Consider the following 22,666-nt stretch of genomic DNA (forward strand, 5'->3'; position numbering starts at 1 on the left):
TATAGCTCTGCCACTTATAATCTGGGAGACCCAGCAGATTCACTTCTCTGAGCCTCAGTTGTCTCATTAAAATGGGGGCAATATAGCTGAAGAGTCAAGTGCACAGCCCAGTTGTGTGACGTGGGCAGGACTTAGCTTGGAGAGGACAAGAAAGGCATCTCAGGCGGGAGGAAGAGTGTAGGCAGAGGCCGGGAGATGGGAGAGGATAGGCTGTGTTGCCTACTGCAGCCCCGTCATGGGTGACATCTTGTCTGTAGCAGAAGGTGTGTGAAATTGGGGATCAGAGGCCAGATCACAGAGGCCTTGAATGCCAGACTGAGGGGCATGGGGGTGGCATCAGAGGAGGTGGGCCCTGGGGGGTACGAAGCTGATCCTGAGCTGGAGGAGCCCAGGATGAGGGGGTTCCAACCATAGGACCCTGTGAGGAACTGTAGGGGGTGGGGCTGGCGGGTCACTCAGCCCCACTGGGCTGGGGCTAGGGTTTCCCAGAGAGCAGCCCCATGAATGATTGATGTCCTCGCAGCTCTGGTTTCATGCCGGCCGCCTTAGAGTTGCCAGGCGCCACGCAGCAGGCCCCAGCGTGGGGCTGTGTGGATGGCTGGACCACTGGGCAGGCAGGCACGCCCTGCTCCTTCCGGCCAGCAGCCTGAACCTCACAGGTAAGCCAGGCCTCACCCGTCCCTGGGGTTCTGATCCAGTAGGGGCTGGAGCTTGCAGACAGGGGTCTGCTTGAGAAAGAGCTCTGGAGGAGAGGGGGCCACCCAGCTGAAAGCCAAGGGGCCGGAGCCATGGGCCCAGACCGGATCCAGCCTTTCTGGGGCACCTGCTCCCTCCCTTGACTCCACACTGTCACCAGGGCTTTCTCCCCTCCCCGAGGGAAACTCCTTCCTCTAGCCAGCATGGGGAGGCAGGGGCTGGGGCAGCAGGCCCCTTGGGCCCCAGCCACCCTCATCCTCACCACACTGCTGAGAGCCCGTCCTCCTTCCCTGTTTGGGAGCCATAGGGACAAACGGGGGCCACCTTCTGCCTGAGCTGTGAGGATGAGGCAAGGGCCGTGGTGGATCAGGGGTTGATGGGGGGTTTCAAGCCGCTGCCAGAACCCCCCTCCGAGACCAGGTCATCCAGCCCTGTGCTTTGCACTTTAACCTAAGTTCATGAGTGGCACTCATAATGGCGAGGGGCCTCCTCTGCCCCAGAGTCCCTGTCACCTCTTGGACTTCTCTGGGCTAATGGGACCCTGAGCCCTCCCTTCTCGGAATCTTAAACACTTGAACCCCAGAATGCCAGGCCAGAAGCAGTCTGCAGTGATCCAACCAAGTGGTTTTCAAACTGTGTTCCATAGAGCCCTAAGGGTGCTTTCCTTCCATTCTGAGCACCTCCTTTAGTTCATGTAGGAGTTCCTCTATAATATTTTATTTAAATAAAAGATTCACCAGTCTGAAAAATATGTTTGAAATCCTCAGGTTTATTGTACTCAGACACACCGGGATTCCATGTGGCAGAATGATTAGGTCTGAGCTTGCGTCCGGGTGCCCCATCCCCACCACTGACCCTGGGCCAATCACTGATCCTCAGAACTTTCTTCTCCTCACCAATAAAATGGATTGTATGAGGACTAGGTGAGGTAATCTATTCAAAGTCTCTGAAACAGGACCCAAAAGGTGATGGTGGCCCAGAGAGGGACAGTGACTTGCCTGGAGATACACAGCATCCTCTTTCTCCTACTGAGTCATGTGTGCCTTCCTTGACTCACCAGGCACCCACTCCGTGTCCAGTGGTACTGGGGACCTCAAGCAGACACTGCTATGGAAGCTAACCTGGGAGCCGCAGGCCACGGGCCACTCACAAAGCTCGAGGATGAGGAATACTACCCCCAGGGCGGCTGGGACACAGCCTTCCTGCTGGCCCTCGTGCTCCTGGGGCTGCCTGCCAATGGGCTCATGGCATGGCTGGCTGGCTCACAGGCCCGGCAGGGCGCGGGCACGAGGCTTGCCCTTCTTCTGCTCAGCCTGGCCCTCTCTGACTTTCTGTTCCTGGCGGCAGCGGCCTTCCAGATCCTGGAGATCCAGCACGGAGGGCGCTGGCCACTGGGGACGGCTGCCTGTCGCTTCTACTACTTCCTGTGGGGCGTGTCCTACTCCTCCGGCCTCTTCCTGCTGGCGGCCCTCAGCCTGGACCGCTGCCTGCTGGCGCTGTGTCCTCGCTGGTACCCTGGGTGCCGCCCAGCCCGCCTGCCCCTCTGGGTCTGCGCCGGGGTCTGGGTGCTGGCCACGCTCTTCAGCGTGCCCTGGCTGGTGTTCCCTGAGGCTGCCGTCTGGTGGTACGGCCTGGTCATCTGCCTGGACTTCTGGGACAGTGAGGAGCTTCCACTGCGGATGCTGGAGATTCTTGGGGGCTTCCTGCCTTTCCTCCTGCTGCTTGTCTGCCATGTGCTCACCCAGGCAGCTGCCTGTAGGACCTGCTGCCACCAGCAACCTAGGCCCACAGCCTGCCATGGCTTTCCCCGTGTGGCCAAGACCATATTGTCAGCCTATGTGGTCCTGCGGCTGCCCTACCAGCTGGCACAGCTGCTGTACCTGGCCTTCCTGTGGGACATCTACCCCGGCTACCTGCTCTGGGAAGCCCTGGTCTACTCTGACTATCTGATCCTGCTCAACAGCTGCCTCAGCCCCTTCCTCTGCCTCCTGGCCAGCGCCGACCTCCAGGCCCTGCTGCGTGCCATGCTCTCCTCCTTCGCAGCAGCTCTCTGTGAGGAACAGCCGGGCAGCTACACAGCAGCTGAGCCACAGACCCAAATGGACTCGGGGGGTCAGACTTTGCCAGGGCTGATGGCTGAGGCCCAGCCACAGGCAAACCCCATGGTCCAGTCACAGGTGGACCCCATGACCCAGCCACAGACATATTTTGTGGCGCAGCCACGGATGCAGTCACAGTTGGATTCTGTGGCCCTGTCACAGGCGGACCCTGTGACCCAGCCACAGTCAGATTCTGTGGCCCAGCCACAGGTGGATCCTGTGACCCAGCCACAGTCAGATTTTGTGGCCCAGCCCCAGATGCAGCCACAGTTGGATTCTGTGACTCTGTCACAGGTGGACCCCGTAGCCCAGCCACAGTTAGAGTCTGTGGCCCCACCTCAGCTGAATGCCACAGCTCAGCCACAGGTGAACCAGGAGACCCAGCCCCAGGTGGACTTTGTGGCCCAGTCACAGGCCAAGCCTGAGGTACAGACCCCTGCCCTCACTGCCAGGTCAGCCCACGGCCCCTGTGATGAAGCCTCTGCCCCATCTACAGATCTCACCCCCGAGGCCCCTGACAACCTGGCTACGCCTGCTGCTTCTGAGGGGAAAAGCCCCTGCAGGGGTTTCTCTGTGGAGGCCCCTGGGGCAGGGGCAGGCTCCACATGAGGGTCCAGGAAAGCCAAGCCCACAGGGCAGCGGAAGAGCCAGAGGGAGACGGAGGAGCCAGTCGGGCAGGGGGCAGGGGGCTGTGGAGGAAGTCATCATGGAGAACCCCAGCCCAGTCCCTTGGGCCTGGCAGGAGGGCTTGGGGGAAGTGAAAATGAAACGGCCGAAAGTCCCAGATGGTTTGCTGTGAGCATTACACCCCCTCCTGAGGCCCACGAAGCCCGTCCACGCTGCCCCCTTACACAGCGGCCCCGGTGGATGGTGTCCTGGTCGGCTCTGACCCCCAACTCCCAGTCCCCACTGACGGCTCCCCCTAGCCACAGTCCTGCAGGAGAAAGGCAGCAGGGGCGACCCCCAGGCTGGGTCAGACCTCCTGATCACTCCCTTCCTGCGCACCTCCCTGTCCAAGTCCTCCAGCCCAGGAACGCGGAGCCCCAAGGAGGAAATCCTGCAGAGAAGGGAGGCGTTCAGGAGCTGAGGGGAGCCCAGCGCCCTTGGAGCCCACGAGCTGGCCCGGCCTGGCCAAGCCCTCTCCACCGGCCCTCACCCCACAGTGGGCAGCGGGGCTGGGGCAGGACTTCCCTCAGCAAGACAGCGGGGGCAGAGGCGAGGGCTACCGAGCCTGGACGCAGACTGGCTCTGGGTGACCGTGGACAAGCGGCTTCACCCACTGAGCTTCTGCTTCATCTGCCGTTGGAGAATTAGAAGAAAAAGTGTGTTAGATGCCCAGCAAGAGCCTGGCACGATGAGGGCTTGACGAACAGCACTCCTCCTTCACGGGCATCCAGGGATGTTGCCACAGGGGCTGGAGGCGCCACCTAAGCATCCGGGACCCTGCGAGCTTCAGGGCAGCCCCACTGTGTCTGTGACCGGTTCCGGCCTGGAGACACCCAGGTGGCCCAAGAGAGCACACGCTGCCTCTGCCTCGGGCAGCTCCAGGCGACTCCAGGGTCTTCTCCATTTAAGGGTTCAGCTAGTGGCCGCCTAACCCCTCCACCATGGTGGGGGCTGCAGGTGCAGGGCGTCCTGGTCCTGCCTTCCTAATCTAAGCCTCTCCCATGCGCTCTGCACGGGTGCATAGGTGGAGGAGGTCCAAGCAAAGAGCTCTGGGACCAGTGGCTCCAGGAAGGGCACAGACCTCATGTAGGGCACATAGTATCTCTCGGGCAGAGCCATCCTCTCCCCTCACAAGCTGCAGACACTACAAGAAATCTAGAAAGTGCTGAAGGTCTATTTTCTGACTCCCACCCCACTTCCCTCTCTCACCCTTCACTCTCTTCTGCCCTCACCCAACCCCCAGCTCTCTCTCAATGCCCAGTGTTCCTTTATCATGAGGCTTTTCCCCTTTTCACCCCATTTCATCCCCTTTTCCCATTAGCTCAGCAGTGGGACCTGCAGAAGCTCAGAGATGCCCTTACCAGTAGGTGTAAATGACAATGACATTTTACTGCGACCCATCCTAGGGGTGCTTGCATTTTTAAAAGGCAGCAGGCTGTGCAGGCATTCTGGGGTGGTGCAGTCAGATCTGGGTTCCGGTTTCTAACTCTCTCTTTGCCTTAATTTCCCCCTTTGTAATATGGGGTGATAATGTTCCCCTTGCAAGTTTGGCGGCTGTGATTATTAAGTGAGCCAGGGATGGCAGCTCGCTGGTGGTGGTGATATTAGCAGCCTAATCATAGCATTTCCTAGGGATGTGAGATCACAGCTCTGATGCTGGTGGGGGAGAGATTTCTGGACAGTCACAAATGCGTCAAATCCACTCATTCAGCAGATGTTTATTGAGCATTGCTAGATGTCTTTCCAGCCAGTCTTCCATTTTGGGAGACACACGGGTGGGGGTAGCAGCATGGCCTCTGGTGCCCCTCAGGGGTTGTTTGAATCCTGGCTCCACCATTCACCAGCTGTGTGATCTTCAGTCCCTTCCTTGGGACTCGATTTCCTCATCTGAAAATGGGGATCATAGTAATGGTTCCTGTCTCTGGGAGCATTAAGCTTTATGAAGTGCTTGGATCCTTGCCTGGCACAAAGTAGTGCTTAATAATTGTTAGCCACTAATTTGATCACAGCCGTGGGCACACCCAAGCCTCACTGACAAGCCTCTGCATGGCAGCATGTGCCCACAAGGTACTGTCCCCTCCACCGCATTGTCTCCTCCTTCATGAGAAGGGCTGACCTGCTCCCCCCCCCTTTGGAGTACCACTCCCCAAGGACAGGGCGTGGACTTCTGACCCCTCAGGGTACTCTGCATCGCCCTTCTCCCTTCTCCAAGGTAGAGGTTCCAAAGCCTTTCCAGCCTAACAGGCAAATCAGGGACTGAAAGCTCAGTGCCAGCCCCCGCCGGCCTGCAGCTCTGGTCCATGCTCCAAGCCCTGAGTGTTGGAGACTGGGCCAGCCCCACCCCCAAGATCTTCCAGCGGAGTCCTCCCTGTAATGGGTAACTGCTATGCGAGAGAAAGAGCGGTGCCATGGAGGGTTTTGTGGAATAAAGAGTAGCTCTCCTGGTGGCCCACAGAGAAGGGTCTCACACTGGAGGGAACATGCACACCCAAGGCCAGAGGGGATGGAGGGAGGGCTCAGCCCTGGCGCTCCACAGCCCCTCTGTTCATCTCAACACACGCATGGGGCTGGGCTCCCATGGCCCTCTGGGAGGCTCACCCCTTCTCCAGAGGAGAGACACCCCACCCTCTCCCTCATAGGGACCACATGTGGATTCTGAGAGGTGTGAATAAGAACATTTTTCAATTCTACATTCAGGGCTGCTGTTCATTCATTCATTCATTCAGTGTACATTAATCCCATGCCAGCCGTGTGTCAGGTCTTGTTCTGGGTTCTGGGGATAGGTAGGAAAGAAGGCCAAGTGCTGTCCTGCAGCTGACATTCTGGTGGGGTGAGGCAGACAAAGCCAACATATATGATCATATAATACAGCACCAGGTCAGAATGAAGAAGGAAACAGGAGCGAGTGACAGGGGTTGGTCAGAGAGGGCCTACGGAGGAGGTGACATCTGACCAGAGAACAGGAGGAAGTGAAGGATGGAGCCTTTTCAAGATTTGGGGGCAGATTTCTAGATGGAGGGAATAGGATGTACCAAGCCCTTAAGGTGGGAAGGAAGGTAGGGGGTTTCAGGGACAGGGGGGGTCAGTGTCACTGGGCCACAGGGAGGGAGAGAACACAAGTAGGTAATGTGAGGGGGGCGGGGGTCAATGACTGTGGATGTTTTTTCAAGTGTGGCGATGACGAGGAAAGGGAGTGTTTAGGGTAGGGGATCTGGTTTGGGCTTTAGACAGACTCCCGGCTGTTGCCTGGGGGACACAGTGGAGAGGGAGGTTTAATGGCTACATTCCGTCTTCTGAGCCACCCACATTCTTGTCCTGAGCTGGAAGGATTTGTTTTCGGGCAGCTGTGTCTGGGGAGGTCTCTCCCTGTGCACTAGGTGAAACCTCAGCCTGGTTGGGGGGAGGCATTCTCTTGACTGTGAACGAGAAAATTCTCGAGCAGGTTGAGCAAGTGTAGGTAAGGAAGGAATTCATTAACGCCAGAGTGGTAGCAGCAGCTGTGCAGGCAGCAGAGAGCAAGGAAGAGCAGAGGGAGGAAAGGGAAGCTTCCTGAGCTCCTGCTCAGCACAGGGCGGATCCCTTGCCAACCCCTGAAGCCATGGTCACCTGGTGTCCAGTGTCTGCTTGGATCTGCATGGCATGGGAACTAAGTCCCCATCACCCCAGGATTTGGGGGAGCCACAGAGCACTGGATGGAGTGAGATCATGTTCTGAGAATTCCCAAAGCAAAGAAAGGAGATTTTTGGGCAGGCTGATAAAGAGCATGATCACACAGCTGCAGTCCTGTCCAGGTCACCCAGGCGATGGGAACTTGCAACTCCAAGTCAGAGATCCCAGTAGCACTTCCCTACTTGTCTGAACTAGAACAGAGAGAGAGAGAAAACTTGTGCTTAAATCTAGAAGAGTGAATTAAATAGTAAAGTAACAAAGACGCTTACCACTGGAAGAGTACAGAGACAAAACGCAGTAGTTGGGCAGAGAAAAGTCTTTATTTAAGGCAAAAAGTATGCACTTGAAGAAAGGGGAGTATACACTGATGACAGTGACTGTAATGGGGTATGTGGTGGGGACTTGATGATGGGGGGAATCTAGTAACCACAATTGCTCATGTAATTGTATATTAATGATACCAAAAAAAAAAAAAGAAGGGTGTATGGGCAACCTCAGAGGGGAGGTGCACTTAATTAAGGGCTTAGGATTCTGTCTTCTAAGGCTTTTGAGGAGGGAGCAAAGGGTAGCGGGTGGTAGCGTAGGCTTGACATGTGGTCTCAGGATATCCATCTCCAGTGAGACATCATGTCACCATTCACAGTCAGTCCTTAAGATAATTCTATAAGATAAACCTAACACAAGGAATTTATTGATCCTCTTCTCCAAGATAGTGATCACCCCATGCAGTGGGAACAAATCATTTAGGACTGCTCACCCTGCCTTAAGACAGGGTCAGTTGTTGTCTGACTACCATAAAATACTTTAGGAATCTCATTTCTTAACTCTCTGGTTTTTAAAATGGAATCTTAGCCTCAAGATAGAGTCCCTCCTGTTCTTACTATACTGTTTGTATCTTGGCATTTTTCATCATAGGCAGGAAAAATTAATCATGATGCTTATCTCATGTCCCTGTCCTACCTCGGATTGGCTGCCTCAGTTTATGGAGCTGTGGGAAAAGCAAGAAATTTGGAGCCAAACAGATGTGGAGTGAATCCCAGTGGGGAGATGGGGGGTAGGCACCTCTCTTCTCTGAGCAGTTTCCCCGACAGGGAGTGGTAAGGGGGTGAGTTGGGTACAAGCCCCAGCCCATGGGGAGCACACAGTGGAGTCTCACATAGCCCAAGACAAGATTCCTTTTTTGCTTCTGCTCTTCTCTCCTCTGCCCCCTCCACCCATCTCTTTCTGGGAAAGGACCTGCCCATCACCCGTTGGTTGGTTACACAGGCAGTAGATGCTCAAGGAATGCATGAGGGAAGTGGCCAATATCGCAGGATGTGGGGAGGCCAGTCTGGGCTTCAGTTACAGGAGCTGGCTACGAGGGAGACATCCGTGGCCAGACTTCCAGGCCTCTGTGAGAGATGGATAAGGAAAGAGAGGAAGGTGTGAGGGATCTGGGGGGCATGGCCCCACTTCTATTCAATGAGGCCTTGAGGGACCCAGGAGTGTTCATGAGGAAGAATGGGATGGCTGGGGCCTTCCACTTGCCCTTAAAACACCGGTGTTTCATTTACACTGTTCACCAAAAGCATGTACTTTGTAACTTCTTAAAAAGAGGCGCATGAATATGCGGGTGTCGGAGTAGATGCTGTATTTTGGAGTAGGGGTTGGACTGGGAGACCTGGAAGTACGCGTCGGGGTGGGGGCTCCACCCAATCCTGGCGACTCCTGAGGACGCAGCCCCTGGGAGCAGCATTAGGAAACGGCCCGGCACCTACAGCCTTGCGGCCTCAGTCACCCACCCACCCATGCCCTAGGCCTCTTCGCCCTATAAGAACCCCAAGGCCAGAGGGGCGGATCCCGCAGAGGCCCCGCCCCCCGCGCGTGACCTCGGCCCCGCCCCCGCGCGCCCCCGCCCCGCCCTTGCCCCCAGCTCCTCGCTCCTCGGTCACTTCCTGGTTGCCGTTTCCTGCTTCCCAGAGGCCGGGATCCGGAGCCGCCTGAAGCCGGTGCTGCAGCCCCTGGCGCCCCAGACTAGCGCGGCGGGCCGGAGCTGGGGGCGGGCGGGGACCGGGCGGGGCTGCGGGGGCGGAGCCGCGGGGGGCTGCGACGCGGGTCGGGGGTAGCGAGTACGAGGAGACCTTCCCCTCCGTGGCGCCCCACTCTCGGTCCCAACTCCCCTTGGCCGTCCAGCCTCGCCCCTCCAGCGCCAGGGTCTTAGGAAGCCGGGCTCCAGGCTCATCTTGGACCCCGCTCCCGGGGCGCTCTGGGATGCTCTGCGGCTGGGAGCCGCGTTCCGACCCCCACCCAGTCCCGGCCAGGCTCCTGGGCCGGCCCGGGCTCCCTGCAGCTCCCTGCACATTCCTGCAAGCGCTGCACAATCGCTGGGACTCAGAACTGGGGCCTAGTGTGGCCCCAGCAGAGACCTTTCCTACGTCCTCTGTCTAGCACCCCCATCACCCAGCCTCCAAATCCTGGGCATGAAGGAGCCGGCTCCAAACCTAATAAGACCCACAGGGGAGCTGAGCCCTGGCTTTGGCACCTCCTACCTCCCCCACACATACCGCCATGGAGTGGCCCATGCTAGGGTCCTGCAAAGTCCCTGAGGACTCAGCAGTGTGGGCTGGGGCTCAGTGCATTTCCCCCTTCAGTTCCCCACCTGGAGGCAGGCAGCCAAGGCCTGCACCTGTGACCCCATTCTGTAATGGGAAACAGAGCCAGGCAGGTTATAATGACGAGCCCCCATCCTCCCCACCTCCCTTCATGCCTTCCTGGGAGGGTTGGGGATTAGGGGTCGTTGGTATGGGGGCGTTAACCTAGGCCTCTCCACTCTGCAGACATGTCCTTCCGTAAAGTGGTTCGGCAGAGCAAATTCCGGCATGTGTTCGGGCAGCCAGTCAAGAATGACCAGTGCTATGAGGACATCCGAGTGTCTCGCGTCACCTGGGACAGCACCTTCTGCGCAGTCAACCCCAAGTTCCTGGCAGTGATTGTGGAGGCCAGTGGTGGGGGCGCCTTCCTCGTGCTCCCCCTAAGCAAGGTGGGCCTTCCCACAGAGCTGGGGAAGGACTGGAGGCAGCTTGGCCACCTGCTTGTCTATCTGCTCACTTCACATCCCATATTTTGCCCATCCCCACACTGCTGGGCAGGTATCATAATCCAGATTTGCTGCCCAAGAGATGTTAGCACAGACCGAGAGAGTCTTTATTGCCCCAGAGTCAGGGTCAGAGGCAACATTTCCTGCTCACCTTGACTGCCCCCCTCATGCCTGCAGACGGGCCGTATTGACAAGGGCTACCCGACAGTGTGTGGACACACGGGACCTGTCCTGGACATTGACTGGTGTCCCCACAACGATGAGGTCATCGCCAGTGGCTCAGAGGACTGCACAGTCATGGTAAGGCACAGAGCTGTGGTTGGGTGAGGGCCACAGATATGGCACGAGGCCTCAGCTGCATCCCCACCCTTCCCACAGGTATGGCAGATCCCAGAGAATGGACTGGCCTCCCCACTGACAGAGCCAGTGGTGGTGCTGGAGGGGCACACTAAGCGAGTGGGCATTGTCACCTGGCACCCGACAGCCCGCAATGTGCTGCTCAGTGCAGGTCTGCACGGCCCTGCTGCCCACCCCAATTCCATTCACACCTCTGGAACCCACACCCTTTCCCAGGCTCACCCGACAAACGGCAACACTGAGGTCCTCCCAGATCGAGTTCTTGGGTCTGGTCCCAGGAGGGTGATCTGGGCGGGCCTGGTGGGCTCATGGCCCCATGCCCTGCAGGCTGTGATAATGTGGTGCTCATCTGGAATGTGGGCACAGCAGAGGAGCTGTACCGCCTAGACAGCCTGCACCCCGACCTCATCTACAATGTCAGCTGGAACTACAACGGCAGCCTCTTCTGCTCTGCATGCAAAGACAAGACCGTGCGCATCATTGACCCCCGCCGAGGCACTCTGGTGGCAGTATGTGGCCCTGGAGGACAAGGATGGCGGTGGCCAGGTAAGGGGCCCTGTTGGGGCACTGCACTGATCACCCCGTCCCTACCGCAGGAGCGGGAGAAGGCTCATGAGGGGGCCCGGCCCATGCGGGCCATCTTCCTGGCAGATGGCAAGGTGTTCACCACAGGCTTCAGCCGCATGAGTGAGCGGCAGCTGGCACTCTGGGACCTGGTGAGTGGCTGTGGCTGTCCTGAGAGGGCAGCATGAGACTTGGTCCCCATCCTGGGCAAGGAGAGTAGGGGTCACCCTGGAGCACCTGGAGGCAGCCTTTCCTCTCCCTGCCCTCTGTTCCCCAGCCTCACCCACTGCCTCCAGTCACCTCCATCTTTGCCCATATTGGTCTTGCTAACTGAAAGGCCCTTCCTTCCTTTAATTGCCTGTTCCCACCTGGCTTCCTTTTGAGGCCCAGTGTAGAGGCCCCTTCCTCTAGGAAGCCTCCCAGTCCTGACCCCTGGGAGTACCATGGCCCTATGTTTCTGTATAATGACCTTCAGGGGTCCCTCTGAGGCAGGGGCTCGTGCTGCCCAGCACCCCCAGCTCCTGTGTGGTGGGGACTATCTCAGCACTTGCTCAGTGATGGGAGTTGTCCAAAGGGCCATGGTCTGGGAAGGTGGGACTCTGGGAGTGGCTGGTGGGGCACACCATGTGGGCAAAGACTTTGAGCTGGGAGCAAACCACCTGCCATGGTAATGGGCATCACCGGCTGGCATGTGAGGTGGGCTGGGGTAATCCTGATGGGTGCTGGGACGGTGAGAGGTGGGGAAGGTTCTGACTGCCTAACTGCCCTCCACTCCATGTGCCAGAAAAACCTCGAAGAACCCATGGCCCTGCAGGAGTTGGACTCAAGCAACGGGGCCCTGCTGCCCTTCTACGACCCTGACACCAATGTGGTCTATGTCTGTGGCAAGGTAGGGCTGGGCAGAGCTGGGGGGCACAGGGAAGAGGGGAGCCTGAGTGCTGACTCCTGACCCTTCCACCCCTCAGGGGGACTCCAGCATCCGGTACTTTGAGATCACAGATGAGCCTCCTTACATCCACTTCCTGAACACATTCACCAGCAAAGAGCCCCAGAGGGGCATGGGCAGCATGCCCAAGAGGGGCTTGGAGGTCAGCAAGTGCGAGATCGCCCGGTAAGGAGGCCACCGAGGGAGCCAGCTATAGGGGAATGAGCTGACCATGGGCGTCCAGGGTGAGAGGTCAGATCACAGGAGGTTGCTCAGGAGCAGGAAGCAGCCCAAGTGGGGCCAAGGGTCGGGTGTCAGTCTGTGGGAGAGGCTGGGGAGAGAACTGGAAGTAGAGAAGGGAGTGCTGAGAGCCGACGGGGGAGGTTCCACCCGTGGCGCCTCCCTTCCCTCCCTTTTGTAGGTTCTACAAACTGCACGAGCGCAAGTGTGAGCCCATCATCATGACTGTGCCAAGAAAGGTGAGGCCACCTGGCACCTCTGCCCCCCCCTTCCCTGGACAGGCCACGCAGCAGTGACTGGGGTGAGGCCTGTGAATGGGATGTGACCGAGTGAGGGTGTGGTCAGGGGGCTGGACAGAAGCTAGCATACCTTTGCACCTAGCCAGGTGTTGGGGGCTGTGCCAGACGGGCCAAGCAGGGTTGAGATGCGGGGTGAACTCAGGCCCTACCCTGAATGAGCCGCTGGAGACAGGTGCTGGGCAGCCCTGATCTTCCTGTAGGAGGTAGGGCAGGGCTGACAGCACAGCTGGGAGGTGCCCTCCCGTGACGGGTAGGAGGCCAGGCGAAGAGCACAGAGGTGAGAATGGAGAGAGGGATGGGGGTCTGGCTGCAGCGTGAGGTTTGGCCCCAGCTGCCCAGCCAAGAGCCTTAGGCATGCTTCCTCCCTCTCCAGCCAGGGTTTCCTGAGTGGGCCATTCAGACTGCCAGGCACGTCTCAGGGGGCAGAGCTGTGAGTGAGGCTGATGGGGTTCATTGTCCATGGGGCACCAGCGTGGCTTCCAGAATGCCACAAAGCCACGTAGATGGCTGCTGCCTAGGGAGGCTGGGAAAGGCTTCTGATGACTGTCCAGAAGGGAAGTGAAACAATAGATAGGAGCTTTAGAAAGGTCACTTGGGGCCAGCAAGTGGCGGATGGGTTGACAGGGTGTAGACCCAGAGGCCAGGAGGTGCTGAGGAGGTGGCTACCCAGGGCCCAGATGAGGGGACCCTAACGGTGACCCCTGAATCCGGACCTCCCCTTCCCCCTGCCCAGTCGGACCTCTTCCAGGATGATCTGTACCCTGACACAGCCGGGCCTGAGGCAGCCCTGGAAGCAGAGGATTGGGTGAGCGGGCGGGATGCCAACCCCATCCTCATCTCCCTGCGGGAGGCCTACGTACCCAGCAAACAGCGGGACCTGAAAGTCAGCCGGCGCAACGTGTTGTCTGACAGCCGGCCTGCCGTGGCCCCTGGCTCAGCCCGCCCAGGGGCCTCCATGTCTGCTGCCCCCATCAGTGTGACTGTCCCTAGCAGCAGCCTCGCTGGGGCCGGGGTACGTGCCCACAGTTGGAGACGGTGTCGGGAAGCCCTGGGTGTTGTCCCTGCCTAGTGGTAGATTTGGAGAGGGCTGCAGCTTTGTGACCCCTGATCCCGATGTCCTTGCAGGAGGCTGGGAAGCTGGAGGAGGTGATGCAGGAACTGCGGGCACTGAGCACCCTGGTCAAGGAGCAGGGGGACCGCATTGGCCGCCTGGAGGAGCAGCTCAGCCGCATGGAGAATGGGGATGCATAGGTCCCAGGCTGGGAGGATGCCACCCCCTCACCTCCTTCACCACCCTCTTTCACTCAACCTCTGCTGGCAGGTCACACCACTGACTGACTGCCCCTTCCCCTGCTGAGGGCCCCTAGGGCAGGTTCAGGGGCCCATCCACACCCTGACCCATCCTGTGAGCCCAGGCTGGAGCCACTGCCTGGCTTTTGTTATTGTAACTATGGAGGATTTTTGTATCAAGACAAACTTACACTGTGAGGGGCCATTTCCCCCCAGTCCCCTTCTCCCTCCCCGGAGGAAATGGGAGGGATAGGCTCTATATTTTCATTCCAAATAAACTTCTCTTTCTAAAAGCCAGGTTTGTCCTGCTGCTGCAAGGGTGGGCTGGGAAAGGAAGTCAGGAAACCTGGGGCAGACAAGGCCTGTGGGATTAGAGATGTGAGAAGGTCTGGGGGCCATGAGCATCCCCTAGTCCTTGCTTCGCTGAATTTGCCAGGTAGGGAAACTGGAGCAGCAGGCCTGTGGGCACTTCCAGGGTGCGGTCCTGCTTAGAGCTGGGCACCCAGGTCCTCCTCTTGGAGGCCCAGTCACAGGCCAGCCCCTCCTGGTGAGACCTGTAAGGACCTCGTGCGGATGGATGGTCTGAGAGGCCCAAGGCCCCCACCAGGGGCCTCCGGCAGGGGGGGCTGGGTAAGGTGCCGTGGCAGGAAGCGGAAGCGTCAAGTAACCCCTAGCTGCTACCTAGAGCGCGAGAGCTCACTTCCACTCAACACAGCCAGAGCTGGTGGTGGGTGCCCAGTGCACAGAGGCCAGCAGACTAATGGTGAGCACCGGAGCCCACGGGGTCCTTGGGGTGGGGGCAGCAGGAGCTCAGGGCTGGAATGTCTGGGCCCCATGAGCTAAGGAAAGACCTCCCCACTGGGGCCAGGGGCAGAAGCAGTCAGGAACAGAGACAAAGCCCCAGGACTAGCATGTGGCAGAAGCCGGGCCTTTCTCTCACCTCACTTCACTGCAGAGCTGGGTCTCCCTGGAACGTGGTGTGACTCCCAGTGTCCCACTCCAGGCCAGGCACCCCCCCCATTCAAGACCCCAAAGAGCCCCTGTACCTACTCTGCCCAGGCACAGCCCCTGCCTACATCCCTGAAGGCTGGGTAGACAGAGCCTCAGGTGGGGGGAGGCTTGAATCTCAGCACCCCTCCCCCGATACCCCCCATCTGCCTTGTTCCGACCGCAGGCTTCCTCTGGCAGCTGCACCCGCCTTCCCCAGCCCTCGGCCCTGCAAGCCTGAGGCCCCCAGGGACGGGGAGTGGAACGGAAATGCTATAGCAGGGGCAGTCCTATGGCTCAGAGAGAGGAAGAGGGGTCTCAGGGACCCCAACCCCCAGCTCTGGGACCTGGAGAAATGGAGGGCAACCAGTTGCCCCAGGGTTGGTCCCTCCGTCCAGGGCCTAGCAAGAGCTAACCCCAACACCAGCCTCGCAGGCTCCCTCCCTCCTCCCCTCCACCTGCCACTCCCCTCTATGGGGGCAATCTTGACATAGTCAACCAATATTTATTGAACACCTACTGTGTGCCAGGAATTGTTTAGATGCTTGAGCCAAGAATTACATGTAGTTAGGCATGGTGGGAGTGGAAAGCAGAGCTGGGCCAGGCTGAGCCACAGAGAAAACATCAGGGTAGGCAGTAATCCGGGTCAGGCTAGGTCTCACCGAGGCGGTTTGCCCCAAGTGAACAAGCCAGCCACGGGGCTCCTGGGAATGGAGCAGTTGGGTAGAACTCAGCCAGTGGGCAGGCCCTATGAGCGGAGCAGGCTTACGCACCGGGCGGGGAGAGGGAGGCGCATGGTAGGGAGAGGCTCTGAGGCACTGGTGTCCAGGGCCTTGTTGACCAAGTAAGGATTTGAGTTTTTCAGTCTGACTTTTACCCAAGAGGCAACTAGGGACCCAGTCGCCCAGCCAGCCCACGGCTTGGCCCCCAGTCCAGGTGATGAGCCCCTGCTTGTCTCCCCACAGGACCTGCCCTGTGCCCTTGGCCTTGGGACCCTGCTGGCCCTGCCGGGGGCCCTGGCCTCAGGAGGCCAAGCCGGGGATGGCACGGGCTCCAGCTCCGTCACCGTGGTCCTGCTCCTGCTGCTGCTCCTGCTGCTGGCCGCCGGCCTGGCGCTGGCCTGGTGCCGCCTCAGCCGCGACTCTGGAGGCTACTACCACCCGGCCCGCCTGGGGGCCGCGCTGTGGGGCCGTGCCCACCGCCTGCTCTGGGCCAGTCTGCCAGGCCGCTGGCTACGGGCCCGGGCCGAGCAGGGGTCCCCAGGTGAAGACCCGGAGCAGCAGGACGAGCAGGACTCGGAAGACGACTATGACCTGAACGGTGGTCCAGAGGACGCTAAATTCCAGGAAGAGGAGCGGCGGTGTGAAGGGCCCAGCCGGCAGCAGGTCCCCCAGCCGGTGGAGGAAGCACATGATGGTGGCACTGAAGGGGGACTGGGCCTCAGCTCCCGGGGGCCGGCGGGCTCAGGGGGCAGTGCCGAGGCCCTGCTGAGTGACCTGCATGCCTTTGCTGGCAGCGCAGCCTGGGACGACAGCGCCGGGGCGCCTGGGGGCCAGGGCCTCCATGTCACTGCACTGTAGGAGCCAGCCTGGTGCCACAGTCACTGTGCCTCTGCTTCCCCAGCTGCCATGGCGGGACGCAGCCTGCCCTGGACCTGTCATCACCCACATTCCCACATGGAGAACTTCAGATTGGCACACCCCCACTAGTTCCGTCCCCGAGGCTGTGCATCCTGCCCCCTCTAAGAAAGCCACCTATCCCCAGGGGCACTGGCAGCCATTTGAAATAAAACCCCTCTAGCCCTGTGGTTCTGTGGTCCTTCGGTGACCTCTCCCGTCCCTAAGCAGGGGCTCCTTCTCGCACAACCCCACCCCCCGCTACCAGTCCACAGGCAGAGCCAGGTCAGTGCCATGATTCAGTACTTTAATTCTCCGAGGACGCAACTCAGCTGCAGGTGGCCAGGTGGGCGGTGAGGCCCTTCCCCAGCAGCTGGGGCCCGCAGCCCTTGATGCCCACTAGACACACCTTCTCACACACACACACACATACACTCACTCCCATACCCCAAGACACAGTCCCAGGTCTCTGTAACTGTCCCGGGTCCCACACCCTCATGGCCTGCAGGGAGAGTCGTCAAAAACTACCCTCATCGCCACCCATCCTCCTAGCGCGCAGGGCGCCCACAGCCCCTCTTAGACTTCTTGGGCCCTGAGGGGGGTCGGATGGGAAGAGGCGCGGTGCTCGAGGGTGGCGGCGGTGGCGGTGGCAGGAGAGGAGGTAGAGGGGGCTCCGTGGGCTCTGGCGGGCCAGGGCTGGGCCGGAATCCCTCAAAGGGTGAGAACTTCAGGGGGCTGCAGGGGAAACCAAGGCAGCACATCCTGGTACCACGACACGAAGGCTGGCCTCTCTGCGTGCTGGGTGCATGGGCTGGGAGGCCAAGTGCCCCTCCCTCGAGTCCCCGTGGTAGATGGGGAAACAGAGGCCAACACTGGCTGAGAGACTTGGACAAGGTAGCCCCGGGACAGGTGGTGAGTCAAAGCTGGAACTGGCCCCCTACCGCTGGAGCCCCCTCTGCCCGGCAGTACCTGATGGGGGTCCGGGGGCTGCTATTGAGGCGCCTGGGGGAACGCAGCTTGGGCTGGAAGGAGAAGCCCTCCTTGATGCTGTCCAGGACCGAGGGCGCCACATACGTGAAGCCCTGGGGAAAAGAAGCAGGGCAGTTGACGCTCAGGGTCCGCCACTCCTTAGCCACCACACCCGCCTGTGTCCCCATGCCCCTCAGGTCCCCAGGACCCCACCAGGAAGGCCTGGTTGGCGCTCTCACTGAGGGCCGTGTCGTCTGGACTGTCCACTGGTGTTTGCCTCGTGAAGTGTGTGTCAAACTGGCTCACGTCCTCCTCTGATTGCTGTGTGCAGACCCAAGTAGGGAGGGGTCAGGGGGCATCCAAGGGAGGTCCTCCACCCACCACCAGACCAATGGGACGTCCACTCACCAGACAGGGCCTGAAAGGGGGGTCCACGCGGTGGGCCAGGAGGTCATCCCAATTAATGTGCCGGAAGAAGGGGTGCCTCTGTGGGTGGAGTGCCCCCAAACCTGCCACTGTTTCACACTCCTTGGCTCCCCCAGGAACTTCCTCTGCCCTAGGCCCCACTCTTGCATCCCAGCCCCCTCTGGGGCTCAGCCCTGTTCCCGGAGGGTGCTCCCAGACCCACCTGCACATCGGCAGCATCCCCTGCACCGCCCCCGATGCGCTGGCTGGGATTCCGCTTCAGAAACTGCAGGACGAGGATGGAGGGTAAGGGCCTGGGCGAGAGGCGCTGACCATGTGCCCCACGTGTTCCCAGGGGCTGGCGGGGTGGGACGGCATCGAGTGTGCTCTCCACCTAGTGACACCCTCAGGGCTTCCAAGGGCTGGTCCAGTGGCCCCATCACAAGGAGCCCACTCACTGCTGTCACCCCAGGGCATGCTTTAGTGGGGCACCAACTCCAAATCTGGATGGGGTGCCCGCCCTCACACTTCTGTGCAATGACTCCCTTTCTGATGGGAGGGAAGCTAGCTCGCCACAAGCATGCTGAAGATTAGGTCAGAGGTGGGGCTGAGTCGGAGCTGAGGCCCAAGGGCCGGTCCGCTCCCTGGACCCAGTGAGCCAGGGCTCCTCCAGCCCACGGGCACGCCGCCCAGGCAGGGGCGTCTCCACCCCCACAGCCCAGACACTCGGCAAGCTAGGCAGGGCCTGGGAGCCAAGATGGGAAGCAGCCCAGAGGCAGGAGGGAGCCCACCTTTTTCACAAGGTCCCGGGCATCTGGGGTGAGGTACGGGGGCAGCGCCGGCTTTCCTTTGAGGATCTTGTCCATGGTTTTCCTCCGGTTCTCTGCGGTGAAGGGCGGCTGGAGAAGGCAGGGTGAGAGGAGCCTTGTGGGCCTCCCCCCAGGCCCGCCCCTGCCCTGGGAGCGGGTAGGGGGCCCTCCTCCCCACCCAACTCCTGCCCTCCGAGGGGGCTGGACTTGCCGATCCAGTGAGCATGTCGTACATCAGGGCCCCCAGGCTCCACCAGTCCACCGCCCGGTTGTGACCACTGCGCACCAGAATCTCAGGGGCCCTGGGGGCCAGGTGGAACCATCAGACTAGGCCCTCCCTAGCTCTCCTCCCAGATCCTGGGCCCAGCCAGCTGCCACTTACATGTACTCAATGGTGCCACAGAAGGTGTGGGTGACAGCGCCCTCGTGGATCGACTCCTTGCAGAGCCCGAAGTCTGTCAGTTTGATGTGGCCTGAGAAGAACGGCGGGGGTGGTGAGGGCCCCAGCACACCCCAGGGCGTTCCTCAGCCTCCCAGCAGACGCTGCCCCAGTGTGCGCAGCCGCATGTGCGGCGTGCACACATGCGCACCCTGACTGTTGAGCATGATGTTCTCAGGTTTGAGGTCCCGGTAGATGATGCCCAGGGAGTGGAGATGGCCCAGGGCCAGTGTGATCTCTGCCAGGTAGAAACTGCACAGACAGGACAGGGTAAAGGCAAGGCGGGGGTGGCACTGGGCCCTGGGGCGGGGGATCCCCGAGTCCCTCAGGAGAGAGGCAGGAAGTGACACCCACCAGGCCGTGTCTTCCAGGAAGATGCCCTCTCGCTCCAGATGGGTGAAGAGCTCACCGCCTGTGACACAGACACGTGAGTCGCTGTGTGCCGGGACCCAGCTCCTTCACTTTCTGAGTCTTGGTTCCTTCTCGGGGAGAGTAGGCTCATCATTCCCGCCCTACCTGCCTCACAGAGCTGCCGTGGGGAGTCAATTCAATTCAGCAAACATCTACCGACGCCTACTCGGTGCCTGGCCCTGTGCTGGGTGAAGCTGGGGACACAGAGATGAAGAGGCCCAGCCATTGCCCTCAGGATGCTAATGGGGAGACAGACATGCATACAACTGCTCTGCTATGCCAGCTGCAGGCAACAGCTCTGAAAGCTCCTCCCAAAAACTCTCACAGAGGAGACAGAGGAGAACAGAATTACTCCCAACGACGGGGCAGAAGCCTCTGGTGGTGATGAACCCTAAAGGGGGCTGTGAGATGAGATGCAGGGAGAGAGGCCCCAGGGCTCATCTGGGACAGAGGGGGAAGGTGGGGAAGCAGCCCCAACCGCGCTGCCTGGCACAGCAGGGGACACTAGGCCAAGGAGGCCAGGCTTTATCCGTGCAGTTACAGGGGGCCATGGCATTCTGCATAGGAGTGCTGGGGACCCTGGGGGCTGGGGGAGGACATGCTCGGAAGCGGGTGAGCTGGAGGCCCCAAACCCAGTAAGCAACAACTGTGACTCCTCTCCTCCCCCTGAGAGATTGGGGCGATGGAGGACACTGCAGGGAACAGCCAACTGGATGTGGGGCCTGGCTGGACACAGGGCGCGCAGGAGAGAGGGCCGGACATGAAGGGGAGGGGTAACGGACATAACCACCCCCAACACAAGTGAGGGACATAATAGGCGCTAGACAGACGTTTGCTGAATGAATGAAGGAAGGAAGGGACAGACAGACACATGGATGGATGGATGGGTGGATGTGAGGGCCACCTAGCCATTCCACCAGAGCTCCCACGCTTCCTCGGCTGCCTCTCCAGCCCTGCCCACCCCCTTGCTGGGCCCACACTAGTACCACTGAGGCACTCAAGGATGAGGTACAGTTTGCCACCGGTCTGGAAGGCATAGGCCAGTTCCACAATGAAGGGGTGCTTCACTGACTCTAGAATGTTCCGCTCAGCCCGCGTGTGTGCTGTGTCCTTGGCGTTGCGCACAATTTTGGCCTGGAAAGGCAGGGTTTGGTTAGAATGTGGACACCCAGAGCTCTTTCAGTCCCTCCAACCATTACCCTTCCACCATCCTCTATCGCTGGTCATATTCATAATTCTGCTGCTCTTGGCAGCCATCCTTCCCAAGGACTGGTTTGTCCTCTAGCAGTGCATCCCAACCTCAGCACTAATGACACTTTGGGCAGATAATTCTGTCCTGTACATTGCAGAATGTTTAGCCGCCTCCCACCAGACGCCAGGGGCAGCCCCTCTCTGGTCTGACTCAAAATACATGTGGACGCTGCCACATGGCCTCTGGGAGGCAAAATCACCTATGGTTGTGAGTTACTGCAAAACAACACACTCACAATTGACAGTAAACCAGCAAACACCCAAGACAGGGCCCACCTCCTCCATCACACTCACTGCTGTCTTCCCAGAGCCTGGCAGAGGGCACTGGGAATGGCAGCCACTCGGGAAGGGTTTGTCGACTGAACAAATGACCCACCTTTCTCAGGACTTTCATGGCATATATTTTTCCCAAGTTGGTGCCCTGAACCTTTCGCACCTGGAACACCTGTAGGGCAAGGAAGACAGGATCAGCTTCCCTCTCCACATCCAATCTTCAAAAAGCCCCACCCTGCAGCTCTGGCTTTGGGACCAAGAGGTCTAGGCCCACCCAAGGGTGGGGCAGGAAAGATCTCAAGTGCTGACTCCGAGAGGATTTGCCCTTCCCTCTCTTATGTTTTTACCTCTGATTCTACGGAGGCGCTGCCGATTTACAAGTCTAGTTTGAGAGCCCTTCGCGGTAGCAAGACAGGCTGTGAGGAGAGGGAGGGCCAGTACCTTGCCGTAGCCCCCCTTGCCCAGCACGCGCAGCAGCTCAAAGCAGTGGGGCCCGATGCGCTCTGGGCCCAGGTTCACGCTGGTCTCCGTCAGCTCCACCTCCTCATAGTGTCCCACGGGCCTATTGACACAAGAAGTTAATGGGGGCGCAGCTCCAGGGCGCCCAGGTTCCCTTCCCCAACCGAATCCCTCCTCCCCCAACATGACCCTCACTCACTCCAGGCCAGCCGCCCTCAACTCGGCAAGGGGACACACGTCCTGTGAGAAACCGAGGGATAAGAACCAAGGTTGGTGCCAGGGCCCCTCGCCCCCGGCTGAACTGCTTGGCCCAGGAGAGGAGGGTGGCAGGACTGGGAGCGAGCGGACGATGGACAAGGACTGGGGAGGAGACGCGAGGGAAGAAATGGGAGAATCGGAGGAAAGGCCGGGGTCCTGGAGAACAGGTCTGGGCGAGGGAGGGGGCTCCGAGCCTAATGGGCACCGGTGTCTGAGACAGGCTGGGCTTGGCAGGGAGGGGCCGGGAGACCACCCCTGGGTGATGGGATCGGCTACTGGATCGAGTCGTATGCAGGCGGGTCACTCACCGAGGGACTGGGCTCCGGCTCGTCTTCACTGCCTTCCTCCATCTCCAGGTCCAGGTCAAACACCGCCGCCATGGCGGCGCCGGCACTGCGGGCCCCTCGGCCCGTGCCCGGCCGCGCTCCGACTGACCCCCGGGAACCCGGCGCTACGTCATCACTCCGCGACCGCGGCCGCGCTCGCAGTTGACACAGAGGCTCTCCCTCCTGCGAGCAGGCGGCTCTGCCGGCCGCTGGTGGCTGGGCGGTCGGGTGGGGCTGGGAGGGGGTGTGTGTGCGAGGAAAGATGGCGTCTCGGGAATTGTAGGTCCAGAGGGCCGGGGCGCCCAATCCGGCTGTACCCTCTCCGTTGGGACCCTCAGACTTTCCAGCACTGGTTCCCCGGGGCGGCACCGGACAATGGCGGCCCGGAAGGTGCCCCTCTTGGTTCAGGGGAGACTTTGAATTTGGATGGGGCAGTCAGGAGCACATGCAGATGTGAATATAAATACAACTCTCACCCCAGTTCGAGCTGTGTGCTGCCGGGCTGGCTGGATGGCGAGAGGCAGGTGGTGTTTCTCTCTGTTCGCGCCTGAAAGGGAGAAGGCTGGATCACGGTCCCTTGAT

General features: G+C 59.9%; 4 protein-coding genes across 5 annotated transcripts; 3 read left to right on the plus strand and 1 right to left on the minus strand.

Moving 5' to 3' along the window:
• Window positions 1-1,551: 1,551 nt before the first annotated feature.
• GPR152 (G protein-coupled receptor 152) lies at window positions 1,552-6,030 on the plus strand. The gene has a single exon (XM_036995480.2). It carries the CDS (start codon window positions 1,806-1,808, stop codon window positions 3,402-3,404), a length of 1,599 nt encoding a protein of 532 aa, XP_036851375.2. The 5' UTR covers window positions 1,552-1,805; the 3' UTR covers window positions 3,405-6,030.
• Window positions 6,031-9,022: 2,992 nt separating this feature from the next.
• On the plus strand, window positions 9,023-14,174 carry CORO1B (coronin 1B). Its single transcript, XM_017653799.3, has 11 exons — window positions 9,023-9,118; window positions 9,947-10,149; window positions 10,384-10,506; window positions 10,585-10,714; window positions 10,891-11,072; window positions 11,160-11,279; window positions 11,912-12,016; window positions 12,093-12,238; window positions 12,474-12,531; window positions 13,325-13,603; window positions 13,717-14,174. The coding sequence occupies exons 2-11, from the start codon at window positions 9,949-9,951 to the stop codon at window positions 13,840-13,842; spliced, it is 1,470 nt and encodes a 489-aa protein (XP_017509288.2). The 5' UTR covers window positions 9,023-9,118; window positions 9,947-9,948; the 3' UTR covers window positions 13,843-14,174.
• A 146-nt stretch (window positions 14,175-14,320) lies between these two features.
• On the plus strand, window positions 14,321-16,675 carry PTPRCAP (protein tyrosine phosphatase receptor type C associated protein). Its single transcript, XM_017653802.3, has 2 exons — window positions 14,321-14,644; window positions 15,834-16,675. Exons 1-2 carry the CDS (start codon window positions 14,642-14,644, stop codon window positions 16,446-16,448), a joined length of 618 nt encoding a protein of 205 aa, XP_017509291.3. The 5' UTR covers window positions 14,321-14,641; the 3' UTR covers window positions 16,449-16,675.
• Window positions 16,676-16,777: 102 nt separating this feature from the next.
• Window positions 16,778-22,215, minus strand: RPS6KB2 (ribosomal protein S6 kinase B2). 2 transcript variants are annotated; one of them, XM_017653800.3, is made up of 15 exons: window positions 22,067-22,215; window positions 21,700-21,740; window positions 21,483-21,603; window positions 21,145-21,213; window positions 20,504-20,651; window positions 19,461-19,518; window positions 19,258-19,358; window positions 19,050-19,140; window positions 18,879-18,969; window positions 18,650-18,757; window positions 18,082-18,144; window positions 17,862-17,939; window positions 17,693-17,774; window positions 17,454-17,566; window positions 16,778-17,219 (listed from the first exon to the last, which is right to left on the minus strand). In XM_017653800.3, the coding sequence occupies exons 1-14, from the start codon at window positions 22,136-22,138 to the stop codon at window positions 17,475-17,477; spliced, it is 1,215 nt and encodes a 404-aa protein (XP_017509289.1). In that variant the 5' UTR covers window positions 22,139-22,215; the 3' UTR covers window positions 16,778-17,219; window positions 17,454-17,474. The 2 variants fall into 2 exon arrangements, with proteins under 2 accessions (XP_017509289.1, XP_017509290.1); XM_017653801.3 differs by having other exon boundaries at window positions 17,667-17,774.
• Between the last annotated feature and the right edge of the window lie 451 nt (window positions 22,216-22,666).

Source organism: Manis javanica, chromosome 11, assembly GCF_040802235.1.
Source record: "Manis javanica isolate MJ-LG chromosome 11, MJ_LKY, whole genome shotgun sequence".
NCBI classification, from domain to species: domain Eukaryota; kingdom Metazoa; phylum Chordata; class Mammalia; order Pholidota; family Manidae; genus Manis; species Manis javanica.

Excerpts from the sequence above, each read along its gene's own strand:
- RPS6KB2 (XM_017653801.3), bottom strand. The coding sequence starts at position 22,138 with ATGGCGGCGGTGTTTGACCTGGACCTGGAGATGGAGGAAGGCAGTGAA. Across the intron at positions 19,519-20,503 it reads CATCCTTGAGTGCCTCAGTG|GCGGTGAGCTCTTCACCCAT; the intron begins GTACTAGTGTGG and ends TCTGTGTCACAG. Across the intron at positions 17,220-17,453 it reads AGCCCCCGGACCCCCATCAG|CCCCCTGAAGTTCTCACCCT; the intron begins GTACTGCCGGGC and ends TTTCCCCTGCAG.
- CORO1B (XM_017653799.3), top strand. The coding sequence starts at position 9,949 with ATGTCCTTCCGTAAAGTGGTTCGGCAGAGCAAATTCCGGCATGTGTTC. Across the intron at positions 12,017-12,092 it reads TGGTCTATGTCTGTGGCAAG|GGGGACTCCAGCATCCGGTA; the intron begins GTAGGGCTGGGC and ends TCCACCCCTCAG. Across the intron at positions 12,532-13,324 it reads TCATGACTGTGCCAAGAAAG|TCGGACCTCTTCCAGGATGA; the intron begins GTGAGGCCACCT and ends CCCCCTGCCCAG.
- GPR152 (XM_036995480.2), top strand. The coding sequence starts at position 1,806 with ATGGAAGCTAACCTGGGAGCCGCAGGCCACGGGCCACTCACAAAGCTC.